The sequence below is a fragment of the Rhinolophus sinicus genome, chromosome 15 (genome assembly GCF_057876585.1).
Source record: "Rhinolophus sinicus isolate RSI-liver-muscle chromosome 15, RSI-T2T, whole genome shotgun sequence".
NCBI lineage: Eukaryota > Metazoa > Chordata > Mammalia > Chiroptera > Rhinolophidae > Rhinolophus > Rhinolophus sinicus.
In genome coordinates, this window is record NC_142515.1 from 94,961,963 (window position 1) to 94,977,143 (window position 15,181).

Genomic DNA, 15,181 nt, shown 5'->3' on the forward strand with positions numbered 1-15,181 from the left:
GCCTCTCCCCACCCCATCCCAAGGCAATCACTGATGGTATTAGGAGGTTGCACTTTCTAGAGTTTGACATAAATGGTACCAAAGAGTATATACTCTTCTTTTTTGTCTGGTTTCTTTCCCTCAGCAAGATTGTTGGGAAGATTCATCTATGTTGTGACGTGTATTTGAGCCCCCTTTTGCTCCTGGGGAAACAGGCACACAAAGGTGTGGCTGGAGGGGGAAATGTGGTGGGGAGGAAGTATCACACACAGGTTTGGCCCCAGGCGGAGGCCGGTTCTGGGTGCGTAACCCGCAGAGGGACGCTGTGCGCTCTGGTCCCCAGAGAGACTCGGGCAGGTTCAGACCCCCGCCTGGCCCAGCCAAGCGGTCAGTCCCCAGCGCGCAGGCGGGGGCGGGGCCGGGGCCGGGGCGGGGCTTCCCGGCTCTGGGGCCTCCGATAAGGGCCTGAAGGGGCTCGGCGCTCCTGGGCGCTGCGATAAGGCTGCGGATGGGCGTGTGAGTTGTGGGGCGCCGCCACGTCTGGAGGCCCCAGCGCGGCCACCTGGGACCGGGGCCGGGGACCAGGCTGGGGTCCGGGGCGGGGCGTCCGGATCAGTCACGCCCGCCTTCCTTCCGAGTCAGAGCCGCTAAAATGGCGGCGGCGGCGGCTGTGACAGCGTCCAGTGCCGGGTTCGGGGGCCTGGTCGTCTCGTCGGGAGCCGACTAGCGCCTTCCTGGGCGGTCGCGTCCTGTCCGCGTCCTGGCCCCTGGGGCGCTGGCGCGCGGCCCCCACCCGGGCCCTCGGTCCGCCCACCACCCCCCGTCCCGCGCGCCCATGAACTCCATATCGCCGGCCGCCGTGCAGTACGGGAGCGGGAGCCCCGAGGACGCGCGCCACCCCGAGGGCCGCAGACCGCGGGGGCCCCGAGTCTCGGACCCCAACGGCCTGGGGTCCTCTGGAGCCAGCGGTCCCGCTCTGGGCTCGTCCGCGGCAGCCCCCGGGGAGCCGGACGAAGTGGACAAGTTTAAGGCGAAGTTCCTGACTGCCTGGAACAACGTCAAGTACGGTGAGGAGGGGGCGGGCCCAGGGGGCTGGGTTCTGCGGTGCGAGCAAGCTGAGGGTTCAGCCAGGCTTAGAGGTCCGTGGAAGTCAAGGAAGCAGACCCTACCCTCTTTTCCGAGTATTCCACCATTTGTTCTCCTGTGAGTCACCTGTGAGTCCCCCGCCCTGCCCTGCCCAGGGCGGATCTAAGGCAGGTCCACCAGGGAATCTGTTTTCAAATCTTGTCCCTTCCTCTGTGACCTTGAGCAAGCTTTTTTGCTTCCCTGTGCTTCCATTTTCCCCTTCTGTAAAATGGGTATAATAATTAGAATTGCCTTAACTCATCCTGAATTGATGACAAACACTGGTGTGGCTGTTCCTAGAGGGCCTGCCTCCATCTAAGAGGAATGTGGCATGGATTCCCCAGTGCCACCCTTGAAATGGGAAGTAGAATGGTCCCCATTTCACAAGTGGGGGAATAGGAGCACTGTTGCTGTCATAACAGTTATGTTGCATGTCCGGCATCTCGCTGTCCCACGTCTCCGCAGGTTGGACAGTCAAAAGCCGGACCAGCTTTAGCAAGATCTCCAGTGTCCACCTCTGCGGCCGCCGCTACCGCTTTGAGAGTGAGGGTGAGCTGGTAGCCCCAGGCCAGGGTTGAGGGAGGCCCCCAGGGGTGTTCCTGGTGGCAGTTGACAAGCCTGCTCTTGTAGGTGACATCCAGCGTTTCCAGCGGGACTTCATGTCCCGCCTGTGGCTCACATACCGCCGGGACTTCCCGCCCCTCGCTGGGGGCTGTCTGACCTCGGACTGTGGCTGGGGCTGCATGTTACGCAGTGGGCAGATGATGCTGGCACAGGGCCTCCTGCTGCATTTCCTGCCCAGAGGTGAGGGGCAGAGGGGGTAGTGCACAGCAGGAATACAAGCCAACCACATAGGTCAGCAGTGTTAGAATTGTTTGTGAGCTAAGAGTTTAAATTCATGTTAGCATTGTGTGTAAAATAAGTTTTGTGGGGGAGGGGGATTGTTAGAGTTATTAAGTTTCAGGAATGTAAAAATTGTTAAACGTGGGATCTCAGGAGCATTAGAATTGTGTGTAAAGCATGAGTAAATGGGAACTGTGCCCCCCACACATTGGCACCAGTTGATTATGTACTTCATCTTCACCAGACTGGACATGGGCCAAGAATGTCGGCCTCAGCCCCCCTGAGCCGTCAGGGTTGGCCTCTCCCAACCGGCACCATGGGCCTGCTCGCTGGATGCCCCCTTGCTGGGCCCAGGGCACCCCTGAGCTGGAGCAGGAACGCCGACACCGGCAGATTGTGTCTTGGTTCGCTGACCACCCCAAGGCCCCCTTCAGCCTACACCAGCTGGTGGAGCTTGGGCAGAGCTCAGGCAAGAAGGCAGGTGACTGGTATGGGCCATCTCTCGTGGCACATATACTCAGGTGAGGGCCGCCATAGGGGACATGGGAGCCACTGGGTACCCCCAGGAACTCAAGCCTTTCCTCCCGCCTCTAGGAAAGCTGTTGAGAACTGCTCAGAGGTCACCCGCTTGGTGGTGTACGTTTCTCAGGACTGCACAGGTAAGGGACTGGGAACCAAGGTGATAGAGTTCTCACCCTCAGCCAGTCACTACCTCAGCTGCCTATTAGGACCCACCTTTCTCAGAGGCTGAAACAAATACTGGGTCAGAGGGATCCTTGGAAAGGATTTAAGGCTTACACTGGGAAATGCTCAGGATCCCTCCACTCCTTCTGAAGGAAACTTCAGGGGCTGCTGCCTAAGTGACAGACTAAAGGACAGAAGGACTTCCTTCTCTCAAGTCCAATTAACTCTTACTCTGTAAACAGTTCGGACACGTACAAAAGTCTGGTCTCCTCTGCCTCATAGGGTTGTCCTAAGAATTACATAAGTCAATAATACAAGTTAAACCCATAGAGTAGTGTTTGTCACATAGTAAATGTTCCCTATCATCCTCCAAATCCGCTTAGAGAGGGTCTTAATAGGAGTCTCCATGGGTTGATATCAGGGAATCTACAAAAACTGAATTTTTATACAAAATTGTAGGGGTTTGGGGCAAGTTTCAATTTTCATGGAGAGTCATTGTCATAGTCCATTCAGGCTGCTATAACAAACATAGCACAGATTGGGTGGCTTATAAACAATAGGAATTTATTGCTCATAATTCTGGAGACTGGGAAGTCTAAGATCAAGGTGCAGGCAGATTTGGTGTCTGGTGGGGGCCCACTCCTTTTCGTTTTGCTGTGTCCTCACATAGCAGAAGGGGCAAACAAGCTCTCTGGGGTCTCATTTTTGTTTTGTTTCCATTGAGGTGTAATTGACTTACTGTTTCAGGTGTAGAACATCATGATTCGATATTTGTGTACATTGCACAATGTTTAGTTAACATTCGTCACTGTACATAGTTTTAAAAAATTGGGGGTTACCCCTTTTATAAGGGCACTAATCCTATTCTTAAGGGCTCTACCCTCAAAATCCTAATCACTTCCCAAAGGCCGTACCTCCTCATGCCATCACCTTGGGGTTAAGGTGATCAAAAATTTTGGGGGAACACTGGTATTCCGATTATAGCATCTGTGTCTTCAGAAAGGGTTGAGTGTACTTCTTTGAGCACCCGCAAGGGAGGAGGAGGAGAACAGAACACAGTGGGTCGGACTTGAGGAGCAGGGACACACAGTCCTTCATAGAGAACCGCTCTGCACTCCCATTTCCGTCTGGCAAACCCAGGCGCTGAGTCAGTGAAGGCCAGTCAGGACTCTCCACGCTATATGTTCTTCGTCCAATTCTCAGGGCCTTGGATGCACTCTCTGCAAAATGGAAGTGTCCACACCTGCCTGGAGGCCCTGGGATTATCTGGGAGAGTTGGGGGGCTCTGCAACATGTCCTTATCCACTGATGATGGGAGTGTCACCCCCGCCCCCGGAGATTGCTCAGGCGAGGTTGGGCCCCTGGGGATGGAGGGCCACACTCTGAAGCTTGAAGGGTGGTGAGAAGGTGACCTGCTACCCTGTCCTTCCAGTGTACAAGGCAGACGTGGCACGCCTGGTGGCTAGGCCAGACCCCACAGCTGAGTGGAAGTCTGTGGTCATCCTGGTGCCCGTGCGGCTGGGTGGCGAGACTCTCAACCCCGTGTATGTGCCCTGTGTGAAGGTAGGTTCTGCCACATTCCATCGTGCCTCCCTCCAGGAGCCCGCCAGGCTTTTTTCTGCTTGGATTAGATATACTTATGTGCTTCCTTCATTGTTTCATCTGTTTATCCAATAGTTAAGGGCACCTGTTAGTGTGCCAAGTACTCTCCCAGCAGCTGGGGATTCAGATGCGAACAGGAAAAAATTCATGCCCTCTGGGACTGGACATTCTAATAGAATGACAGGCAGTGGGTTTGGAACCAAATAGACAGTTTTGGCATTACAACTCAGACTGTAAAGGAACCAAAACTAACATGATGAAGGTTAGAGGTGGGTGGCCGCGCAGCCTGGGAAAGCCCCGCTCCTGCCAGCGGCACACGAGGAGTGTTCCAGGCAAAGGGAACGGCAAGGCTGGAAAGACCCTGGTGTGTTTGCATTCAGAACAAAGGCTCCAGATCTCCCCATAGCCCACAGGACCCTGAACCATGTCCTTGACCCTTTCTTGACCTCATCTGCTCCCACTCTCCTCACTCTGCTGCTGCCACACAGCCCTCCTCACTGTTCTCAGAACACACCTGCCTCAGGACCTTTGCACTTGCTGTTTTCCAAGATGCACTCTTAACTCCCCATCTTTGCTGAAACAGCACCTCCTAGTGAGGCCTTCCCTGACTCCCCTATTTATAATTTCAAAGCTCCCTCTTCTCCTTTATTCTTCTCCCAGTGTTATCACCTTCTGACACATAACTCACGGATCTTATTCCTTATTCATCTCCCACACGTCTGCTCCATAAGACAGTGGTATTGTCTGTCTGGATCACTGCTGCCCTCAGGGCTCAGCACAGGCCTGGGCTTGCACTTTGGGCCTTGGCTAAATGTGTGTTAACTGACTGCCTGATAGCACCTGCCCTGAGTCCTCATCCTTGCCCATTCTCCTCCCTGCAGGAGCTCCTACGTTCAGAGCTGTGCCTGGGCATCATGGGGGGCAAGCCGCGGCACTCACTGTACTTCATCGGCTACCAGGGTAGGCCTGCCCCATCCCACCCCACCCCACCTTACCCTTCCCCAGCCCCATTCATGCCTCCTCCCCTGCAGATGACTTTCTGCTCTACCTGGACCCCCACTACTGCCAGTCGACTGTGGATGTCAGCCAGGCTGACTTCCCACTGGAGGTGAGCTGGGATCCCAGGGTGGGGTTGGGGGCATGTGGAGGGAGCTGGGGTCCCGAGCTACCCTCATTTGTCTGTCCCAGTCCTTCCATTGCACCTCACCCCGCAAGATGGCCTTCGCCAAGATGGACCCAAGCTGTACTGTGGGGTTCTATGCTGGAGACAGGAAGGAGTTTGAGACACTGTGCTCAGAGCTGACCAGGGTGAGCAAGAAGAGTGGTGGAGGGTGGGGAGGAAAGGGGCTGGGCTGGGGTGGGAGAGGAACAGAGTCCTGAGGTCAGCAGACCTTAACAGGCTGCTTGTAGGCTGTTACCAAGATTGTCATTCTACAAAGGCCCAGCTCTGAATAGACCCCAAAAAAGGGACAGAATGTGAAGTTAGGAGCATTGCTAGTATGGCAGACAGCTGTACTCAGGAGCTCAAGTGGTAGGACCTCTCCCCATCTCTTGGCTCTACTATACCATCAGGGCTTTACCCTTATGGTGGCAAGAGTTGGCACCTACTTCCTAGTTCAGTGCAAAGGGAACCCCACTTTCACAGCAGAATTTCCAGGGCTGCCTTTCATTGGCTGGTCACATGCTCTTCACTGAACCAGTCACTGTCCCAGGGAACAGAAAGTGCTGATTGTCTGGCCTGGGCCACTGCCCTAGAGGAATGGGAGCTGAGTTCAGGCAGCACCTTTTAAATACTCCTGTACCTGATAGGCTAGCTACGCCTGCAGGATAAGCCACATGGCTACTGCTTTTTGATCTGCTCTCCCTCCTCCCATCAGGTCCTCAGTTCCTCCTCGGCCACAGAACGATACCCCATGTTCACCCTGGCTGAGGGCCATGCTCAGGACCACAGCGTGGACCACCTCTGCTCCCAGCTCTCCCAGCCAGCTTTGCAGCTTCCTCGAACTGGGCGGCTCCTCAAGGCCAAGCGCCCAAGCTCCGAGGACTTTGTGTTTTTATAAAGGGATGGGATGGGGGAGAAGATGGAACAGACACTATTTATTTTTTTATTTATGTCACACTGGGTGTAGGAGCTTATTGAACTTTGGTGGTGATGGGACTCCCCCTCCTCACCCCCTGGATAAAGCAGCTGAGACCAGCCCTGGAAATCTCCAGGCTGGGGCCATTCAGCCAGGGACAGAGCCTGCAGGCCCGCCTCCCACCAGCTGGGCCCTCGTCACAGGGCAGAGGGAGGGCGGGCTCCTGGGCAACCACTCAGGGCCTGACTCAAGTACTGTAGTTTGCACTGGACCGCCTGTGCCCATCACTGGTCTCGAGGCCCCCGTCCTGCTAAGGGCTGGTGGCCATGGGGAACTGTGACTGCTGGGGGCTAATAAAGCCGTTTGACTTGACCTCAGCTATGGCTGGACCCAGCATGTAAGAGATGGGGCCCAGGGTGTGTCTAAAGGTGAGGTTTCCAAGTTGCCTGGGGAGCTTGTTAAATGGGCCTCAGCTTCCACATCTGTAAGATGGGAATTCTCCCTTGCCCACAGACTTGTAGCTCAACAGTCAACAAGAGGGTGATGCATTCAGGGGCTTAATTGGAGGGAAGGAATCTGGGGGACCCTGCCTGCTCCATGGTGCTCAGGGGCCATTCTTGGGCCCCTGTTGCTTCCTCCGTTGCCGGCCCAGCAGGCGGAAGTGCAGCCGTTTTGGATTGAGGCCAAAGGCCTGCAGTCTCTGATGGCTGAACTTGTGTCCACCAAGCGTCACGGTGGGGCCCAGGAGACGAGCCTTCTTGCCCTTCCTTTGCCTCTGGGGGGCTGGCTTCTCAGTGGGTGACGCAGGGTCCGCCTCTTCCTTTGCTGGGGGGCTCTCAGGCCGGAGCCGCTTCCCACAGGCCCCATCAGGTGCCAGCAGCTGCCCCTGCGGGCTGGCTTTGTCGCTCTGTGGCTTCCCTGTGGCTTCCGTGGGTGTCTCTGTCCTGGGGGAGGAAAGTCAGGGCTCAAGCCAGGCATGATTAGGCCCCTTCCTGGGTACACATCCCCCATTTTACAGATGAGGAAAGGAGAGGAACAGAGAGATGACGATGCAGCAATTCAAGGGCCTACCTGGAATTAAAACCCGGATCTGACACCAAAACCAGGGTTTTTCTACTGAACCCTGACAGTGGACTGTTACAGATAATTCTGGTATTTGAGCCCAGGCCTACACTAAGCTATTCACATAAATTAACTCATTTCAGCTTAAACCAACTCTGTGAACTCCTACCACCCCTGCTTTATATATAGACCAGGAACTAACACGGTAACAGTAGCTAAAACCTATTCGGCATTTACCATGTTTTAAGCACTTCTAACAAATTGATTCACTTAATCCCCAAAAAACCAACAAGAAATGATCCGTCTTTATCTCCATTTTATAAATGAGGAAATGCCCTAGAGGGGCAAGTGACGCCCAAGGTCTCACAGCTGTAGCCCAGGTTTGAATCCAGGTCCGAGAGGAGAGGGCATTCCCAAGGTCATGCACTAAATGGCTGACATGCAAACCCCTCCGGGCCTGGCAGGCTCCCCAGCCCATCTTCCCCCAGCCAGTGACACTCACTCTGGGCAGAGCGACTTGAAGATCTGCCTCTTTTTCCATGAGTTCTGGGCCTTCTGGCTGTATGCCCTCTTGTCCTGCAGCTCCTCCTGCTCCGACCTGCAAGTGCCCAGTGGACGTGCCTGTCAGTGCGTGCTCTGGGGGTGACCGTGTGTGCCTGCCCACCCTTTCTCCTGAATACCTGGCCCCACCCCCCGTCACCTGTACATGCAGGTCTTCTTCAGGGAGCACCACCGGTTCAGCTCCTTGTCATCAGCAGCGAGGATCTGTATGGAATGGGAAGGGGTGCATTAGCCCTGGGGGGAGAGGGGGAAGGGGCGCTGACCCTAAGCTTCAGTCACCTCATCACTCAAAGCAGGTGATGCTAGTACCACCTGGCAGGGAGGTCATGATGATGGGAGAGATCGGATTTCTGTTGAGGGCAATCCATGTTTTTTGTGGAGGACATCAAATGGGAAAACACTCAGAAAAGGGTTCTGCTCCAAGTCACATAGCCAGGAAGTGGCTGATTACAGATTCCAGTTTTGGCCTGGGGCCCTGGAGCCCGCACCCATTCACCACATCCCAGCAGCCTCAGGGCAGGGGTCTCTATGCCAGTCACCAAATGTGCTAATTATAGATGAGGCCAGGTTCCCATCTCCCAGGCTCCTGCCTCCAGGCCTCCGTTTCCTCATAAGGTGGGCATCCCCTCAGAACCTCCTGGAAGGTCATCGAGAAGACTGAGGGAATGCAGGTGATATGAGCTCAATAAACATTGGCTATTTTTACTGACCATGAAGAGTGGAGCACCCACAGCCATCATGGCTAAGGGACAAGTGCCGTTCAAAAAGCCACACATTCATTTCAGCCCCGCAGCCACAAGGTGGGGGCTATTAGGCCTGTTTTATAGATGGGGAAACTGAGGCACTGAGCCTAAAGTCACATGCCCAAGGTCTCACAGCTGGTAAGTAGCTAAGCCAGGATTTGAACCCAGGCCATCTGGTTCCAGAGCCCACCTAGTCTTAATCGCCACCCTGCTGCAGATATATAGTAACAAAGACAGCTGATCCCTGAACAACACGGGTTTGAACCGCACGAGTCCACTTAAATGTGGATCTTTCAATAAATACAGTAAATGTTTTCTTCCTTATGATTCTAACATTTTCTTTTCTCTAGTTTATTGTAATATTGTATATAACGTACAACAAAATATGCGTTAACTGTTTACAGTATTAAGGCTTCTGGTCAACAGTAAGCTATTAATATGCAATACAAAACCCACAGATACGAAGGGCCAACTATAGTTGAGTTTTTGGGGAATTAAAAGTTATACAGGGATTTTCAACTGCATAGGGGTCGGTGCCCCTAATCCCCATGCTGTTCAAGGGTCAACTGTAATATTTACAAGGGGCTGTTTGAAGCCCTCCGTCTCACAGAAACCGTGAGGCAGGAAATATTATTAATACTGTCATTAGCACTATTCCTGTTATTTTCGAGATGAGGAAACAGGTGCTGTGGCAGCACCTGCTGGCTTGTGCTACCTCTTACCTACTGGGCATCTCCTAGTGTCCCGCGCCCACTGGGAGTCCTACCTCCTCGGTGCTGAGCCCAAAGTCACAGGGCACCACAGCGCGGTACTTGAAGCGACAGGGCAGGTCGTCGATGACGTCCTCGTAGTCCAGCCGGTAATACTCGTCCAGGTACTCCTCAAATGTCTTGTCCTCTGCATGGGGAGAGCCAGGCTGCTGGGGTGAGCCAGGCCCTATGGAGCCCCTGCCTGCCTACTGCCTGCCCGCCCAGAGCCTCACCAGGGTTGAATATGGGCTTTTTCTGCCCCACAGCAGCAGCAAAAGGCGACTTGCGCTTCTTCTTGCCTGTAGAGGGGGCCTCAAACTGCTTCTTCCGTGGTTGGCTGGGGTCATAGTCGGCATCCATCTGCCGGGGTATGCAGGTCAGGCCAGCCCTCAGGACCCCTGGGACCCTCTAAGGCCCCGCCATCCCCCTGCGCATGGCACCTACATTGAAGCCTGGGTCCTCACAGTGCAGCTCCTGGTGGCTCCAATCTCCACCCTGCTCCTGTCCAGCCCATGCGTCCCAGTTCCAGTCATCTGGTTCCAGAGGACAGACAGGAAGTGGGGGCCTCAGGGGGTTCAGGGTGGGATCTCAGGCTTTAGGCCCAGCATTCCCACCCTAGCCTGGTGACCTCACCTTCAAGCCCTTCCTCTTCCTCAAATTGCGGCTTCTCCTCTTCCATGGTGCCATAGTACTCGTCCCCGAAGCATTTCTGCAAGGTCAGGGGGCCAAGAGGGTAAGCAGGGCCCACTGCCCTCAGTCAGCTTTCCTCCTGCACCACTCATGGCTCCCCAGCACCCTCTCAGAATGCAGCTGCTGATGTGGGCCTGACAAAGCAGGCCAGGGGACACCTCTAAGACCCCACCTCCCCCTACGTGTCCCCATCACTGCTAAGAACCCTGAAGGTTATAACCATACAGTTAAGTGCCTGCCACTAGACTGGGGACTTCGAGAGGGCAGGGACCGCTATGCTTTCTGGTGCTTGGTATACAGTAGGTGATCAATGAGTGTTACACTGGTTCTTGCTACTCCATGAGCTCCAAGAGGGCTGACACTGTATTGGGCCCTTACTGGAACCCCAATGCCCAGTGGGTACCTAGCAACGGCAGATATTGCTAATCAAGTCATTTACTGAGCACCTACTATATGCCCAAAGCTGGCTGCATCTCACTGCATATGTACAAGCACACTGACACAGAAACTACCTCCATTCTATTGAGAAACTGACGCTCAGGAGGGAGAAACTTCTAGAAAGGGAAGACTAAACTCAGACTACACAGCACCCCCACACACACTCTGGTTTTCACATGGCCCACCTATACATCCTCAGTCCCCTTCGCTGACCTCCCAGACATGGTCAGGGGCCTCTTTGGGGTTCCTGCAGTCCCCACTGCTTCCCACACACAGCCTTATCACCTGTTTCTATGGCCTGATGCTATGTTCCCACAAGTACAACAAAAAGCATTAACGACATAATGAATGAGTTTAAAGGAAATACAGCAACCCACTGTTCCTTGAGCACTTACCAGCTAAAACTTTTATATGTATTCCTCTCCAACTATCCTTACTACAGTTCTGAGATAGATGCTATGGTTAGACCACTTTACAAAAGCTCAGAGAGGTCCAATCACTTTTCTGAGACCACACAGCCAGGAAATGACCACTGATTCCGGAGCCACGCTCCTGAGCACTGAGCTGCATGACCGGGCCAGGGAATAGGGGCCACACCTGCATAAGTTGGTCATGCTGGGTGGGGTCGAAGTCATCCTCGAGGTCCCGCTCCTCAAAGCCCAGCGTCCTGTTGCCGGTAACCTGCCGCAGTTTCTCCAGCTTGGCCAGAATCTCCTTCCTCTTCAGGTTCTTCAGCTGCTTGAGCTCCTCCTGCTTTTTCGCTTTCTCCTGTGGGTGGCAGGCCGGGGGGTGGGGAGAAGGAAGATATAGGCTCTCCCCACAGGCTAGGGGGCCCACCCGAACCCACCACCCCCACACTCACCCTCCTCTTTCGCTCCCGAGTCTCCTCCCTCCTCTCCTTCCTGCGCTCATCCTTACGGCGCACAGAGGACGTGATGCTCCGAGGGTAGGTCTTGACCTGTGGACCAGAGATGATTCTGTTATATCTCCTGGCCTGGGCCCTACAAGCCGGCTCCTCCCAAAGCCCAGCCCTGGCCACCCACCAAGGCTGAGTCCGGCTCCTCAAAGCGGAAGTTGTATTTGTGCTCGAAGTCCTCCTGCTTCTTCAGAAATAGCTCCCCCTCATCTGAGGAGTCCTCCACAGCCAACTGGACTGGAGGACCTGAGACCCTGAGGGATGAGATGGGGCTGGCGTCAGCCGAGCTCCTGTATACCAGCCATATTAACTCACTCAATCCTCTCAAGAACGCTACAGTAGAGTGCTACCACTAGCCCCACTATACAGACGGGGAAACAGAGGCCCCGAAGTCTAGCAGCAGGGTCAGGATTTGAACTAGTGCCACTTGGCTCCAAGAGCCCACACTCTGCGGCCCTTCTTCACAGATGACTAATTCTGCTACCATCTGTGTGAAAAAAGTAATCACCTGGTACCCCTTGCTTTCTGGCCAGTATTGGCTCCAGGGCCCTGGTGGGGGACATGGCTGCTCACCCTTCCTCCTCTTCCTCCTCCTCCTCCTCCTCTCCCTCCTCCTCATAGCGTTTGTTGAGGATGTAATCCCGTAGGAACTGCTCCCCTTCATCCAGTTCTGGGTTGTTCCAATATTCCTTGAGGTGAGTCTGGGGGTAAAGCAGTGACAGGACCCACGTTATAGACTCGGACACAGGGAAGGAAGGCAGACACGCGTACCAAGTGGAATCAAGTGACAAATTTCACAGCCAACCTGTAAAGTAGATGAGAGGCAGTATCCCCATTTCATAGATGTAAAAACTGAGGCCCAGAGATGAGTTCACCCTATCTCCAGAGTATGTTGTTCTTAGCTACCCTTTTAAAGGTTGGTTTCTGGAAAAAGGTTGGTTAGAGGCGGGAAAGGCAATACAGTCCTTCAGCAACTACGTGTGGAAACTCACCAGCTCTGTCAGGGTCTCAAGGTTCTGAATCTCCTTTTGCCCCTTCAGCCATTCGACATAGTCAGCATGGTCCTGGGCCTGGGGGAAGGCCAGCGCTCAGGGTCTGCAGGAACCCCAGAGCCTGCTCCCTGCCACGAGCCCAGGTCTAGCAGAGCCCCAGCACACACCTTCTCCTCTTTTGTTTTGGCACGTTTCTGCAACAACCCAGAGCCACCTTCTCCAGCACTGTTCTCATCCTCACTGTCCTCTATGAATGCCCGGAAGCTGCTCACACAAGAGAACAAGTCTCAGGAGAGGCAGGCTGGCCCCTGCCCACTGCCCCAAGATTAACCCCATTCACAAGCTCAGAGTACTTCTGAGACATAGAGGGCCTTATCAAGCCCATTTAACAGATCAGGAAACTGAGGTATGGAAAGAAAAAGTAACATGCCCAAGAACACACAGCCATTAAGCAACAGAACAGGATTTGAACCCAGGCCTGTCCAACCCCAGAGCCTCAAATGCTATCCATTTGGGCACTCGCCCCCCCAGCTCACCTTTCCTTGAGCTGTTGCTGCTCCTCCACGTAACTTTTTGATGAGACCTGCTGCAGAGAGGATGCTGTGGGCCTCAGGCTCAGCCTCAGGCCCCTCAGCCCACCCCAGGCCTCCACCCCACCCACCTGGAGTCTCTGATTGGAGGTCTCCCCATCTGAATTCTCCTCGTCGACATATTTGCTGTGCAAGGAAGGGTGGGGGCTTCAAAACAGACTCCCCACAGCCTGTCCATCCCAGTGGGGTGGGGAATGCTTATGAGCAACAGGTAGAAGAGCCAGTGGGGTACAAGCAGTCACAAAGGAGCCTGCTCTCTGGGTTTCCCTCAATTCTGGTGAGTCAATGGCTTCTTCCCACACCTGCCCCTAAGCTCCCCATGTGTCTGCCTGCTTTGGGAAGGTGGGATAGGGGGTGGTATGTGTTAAGCCTTTTCCTCACCCTTCTTTCTCCAAGATAACCTTCCTCTCGTAGTCCTTCAGGTACATGGGCCGCACCTTCTTTTGCTTCTCGACTGCCAGTTCCCCCTCGCTCTCCGAGGACGTTGCTGCGGGGCCACCAGAAGACACCTGCCATCACCCACAATCCCCTTCCTTCCCAGGGAGAGAATCCCACTGGGCTGGGCTAGGTCAGGTAGAGGCTTAAAAGCCACCAGTTCCCTGCTATACAACAGGTATCACACCAGCTACCACCTGGCAGTAAGTTCCTGGTGGTGATCATTCAGTGAGTATCTCATGCTCTGAACAGTAAGTACCAAGCACACCTAAGACCCTCTACTAAGCACTTTTGAAGTAAAATGATTCCTTATATAGTCACAACAAACCATAAGGCAATGAGGAATCTGGGCCTTGGGAAGGAGCAGCCTCAGACCTGTTCTCTGGTAGAAGGTGGCATCTTTCTGATAAATGCGGGGGTCCTTTTTCTTCAACAAGGAGAGAGTCCTGTAAAAGTCACGCTCCTGTTGGGGGTCAAATTCCTAGGGCAGAAAAAGGATCGGTGAGAGACTTCAAAAGGGGGGGCAGTAAGGAACTGGGGCAGGTGGACTAAGAGGGTGTTGGAATTAGGGTGGTGGGAGGGGTATACATTAGGAGGAACGGGGATGCCACTGGGGAGAAGCCGGTGTGGCTGGGTGAAAGTGGGAGAAGGCAGGGCAGGCCACACCTAAGTACGGGGTAAGAGACAGAAGTAGGTAGTGGGGCAAAGGGAGGGTACTTCCTGGGACAAGGGATTGACATGGGGAAGGTGGGCACATAGTGAACAACAGGAGGGGCTTGGCTGCACAGTGAGGTGGGAAGATGCAGCAGATGTGGGGAGCAACCCCATGTGGCAGAGATGTACCACTTCCGGGACAGAGTAGGACACAGAAATGGTTAGATTCTTGGAAGAGTAAATGGGGGACAAAGGGCTCGCACAAAACACATCAGTATGGGCAGATGGACCCTTGGCGGGGGAGGGGGGCGAGGGGGATTTGGCAACCGCCTGGGGAAGGGAAGGGCGCTGTCGCGCATGGGATTGGGGACTGGGTTGGACGCTCCGGCAGGAAGCAACGGAGTTGGGGGTTAGCCACCCCCTGTAGTAGGGGTCAGGATGCGGTGGGGGGCTTGAATGCCTTCCGCACGTCCGGGACCGGGATGAGGAAGCTCACAACGCGCTCGTCGCTGGAGTCTGACTCGGAGCTGGAGTCGTCACCGCTGTCTCGGTCCCGGTAGCGATCTTTCACTGCGGGGCACAGACGGGAGCCCCCCCAGATCAGCCTGGGGAGGACCAGATCAACACCCCCACGTCCCGACGACCCTGCAGCGCCGGCGCTATGTGCGCATGCGCCCTGCACTCACGTCGCTGCAGCTCCTCGCGTTCCCGGTAGCGGCCATACCGTGCGGCGAACGCTGCGTTCACCCGCAAGGGTGACGGCCCGCGCGACTCCGGCATGGCGGCTCTGCGGCCCATTGCGCACGCGTACCGCGAGCACCGCCCCTCACAAGCAGGCAGGTCTGCTCTTGGCCCCGCCCAAACTCGAGCTTTAAAGAGGGCGGAGACTCGCGGACAGCGCCTAACCCCACCCCTGGTTTTTCCGGGATTCCTTACGCCCCTTGACCGCAGTCCCCGCCCATGTATTACGCCTCTGCGGGGAAGGCTGCTGCCACCGCCCACCCCACCCAACCCCCGGAGCTCCGGCACCCAGCTGACAT

General features: G+C 55.0%; 2 protein-coding genes across 4 annotated transcripts; one reads left to right on the plus strand and one right to left on the minus strand.

The window, feature by feature from the left end:
- Positions 1-399: 399 nt before the first annotated feature.
- Positions 400-6,688, plus strand: ATG4D (autophagy related 4D cysteine peptidase). Of its 2 annotated transcripts, XM_019744976.3 has the most exons (10): positions 400-1,046; positions 1,570-1,653; positions 1,735-1,908; positions 2,192-2,468; positions 2,542-2,606; positions 4,064-4,194; positions 5,115-5,193; positions 5,265-5,341; positions 5,422-5,541; positions 6,111-6,688. In XM_019744976.3, the coding sequence occupies exons 1-10, from the start codon at positions 815-817 to the stop codon at positions 6,291-6,293; spliced, it is 1,422 nt and encodes a 473-aa protein (XP_019600535.1). In that variant the 5' UTR covers positions 400-814; the 3' UTR covers positions 6,294-6,688. The 2 variants fall into 2 exon arrangements, with proteins under 2 accessions (XP_019600535.1, XP_019600536.1); XM_019744977.3 differs by lacking the exon at positions 1,735-1,908 and having other exon boundaries at positions 664-1,046.
- On the minus strand, positions 6,318-14,983 carry KRI1 (KRI1 homolog). 2 transcript variants are annotated; one of them, XM_019744974.3, is made up of 19 exons: positions 14,828-14,983; positions 14,638-14,711; positions 13,863-13,968; positions 13,434-13,539; positions 13,124-13,178; positions 12,999-13,045; positions 12,630-12,726; positions 12,463-12,540; positions 12,044-12,171; positions 11,598-11,724; positions 11,417-11,512; positions 11,152-11,322; positions 10,060-10,135; positions 9,871-9,959; positions 9,660-9,786; positions 9,444-9,574; positions 8,074-8,138; positions 7,876-7,971; positions 6,318-7,255 (listed from the first exon to the last, which is right to left on the minus strand). In XM_019744974.3, the coding sequence occupies exons 1-19, from the start codon at positions 14,937-14,939 to the stop codon at positions 6,916-6,918; spliced, it is 2,121 nt and encodes a 706-aa protein (XP_019600533.3). In that variant the 5' UTR covers positions 14,940-14,983; the 3' UTR covers positions 6,318-6,915. The 2 variants fall into 2 exon arrangements, with proteins under 2 accessions (XP_019600533.3, XP_019600532.3); XM_019744973.3 differs by having other exon boundaries at positions 12,999-13,048.
- Positions 14,984-15,181: the final 198 nt, after the last annotated feature.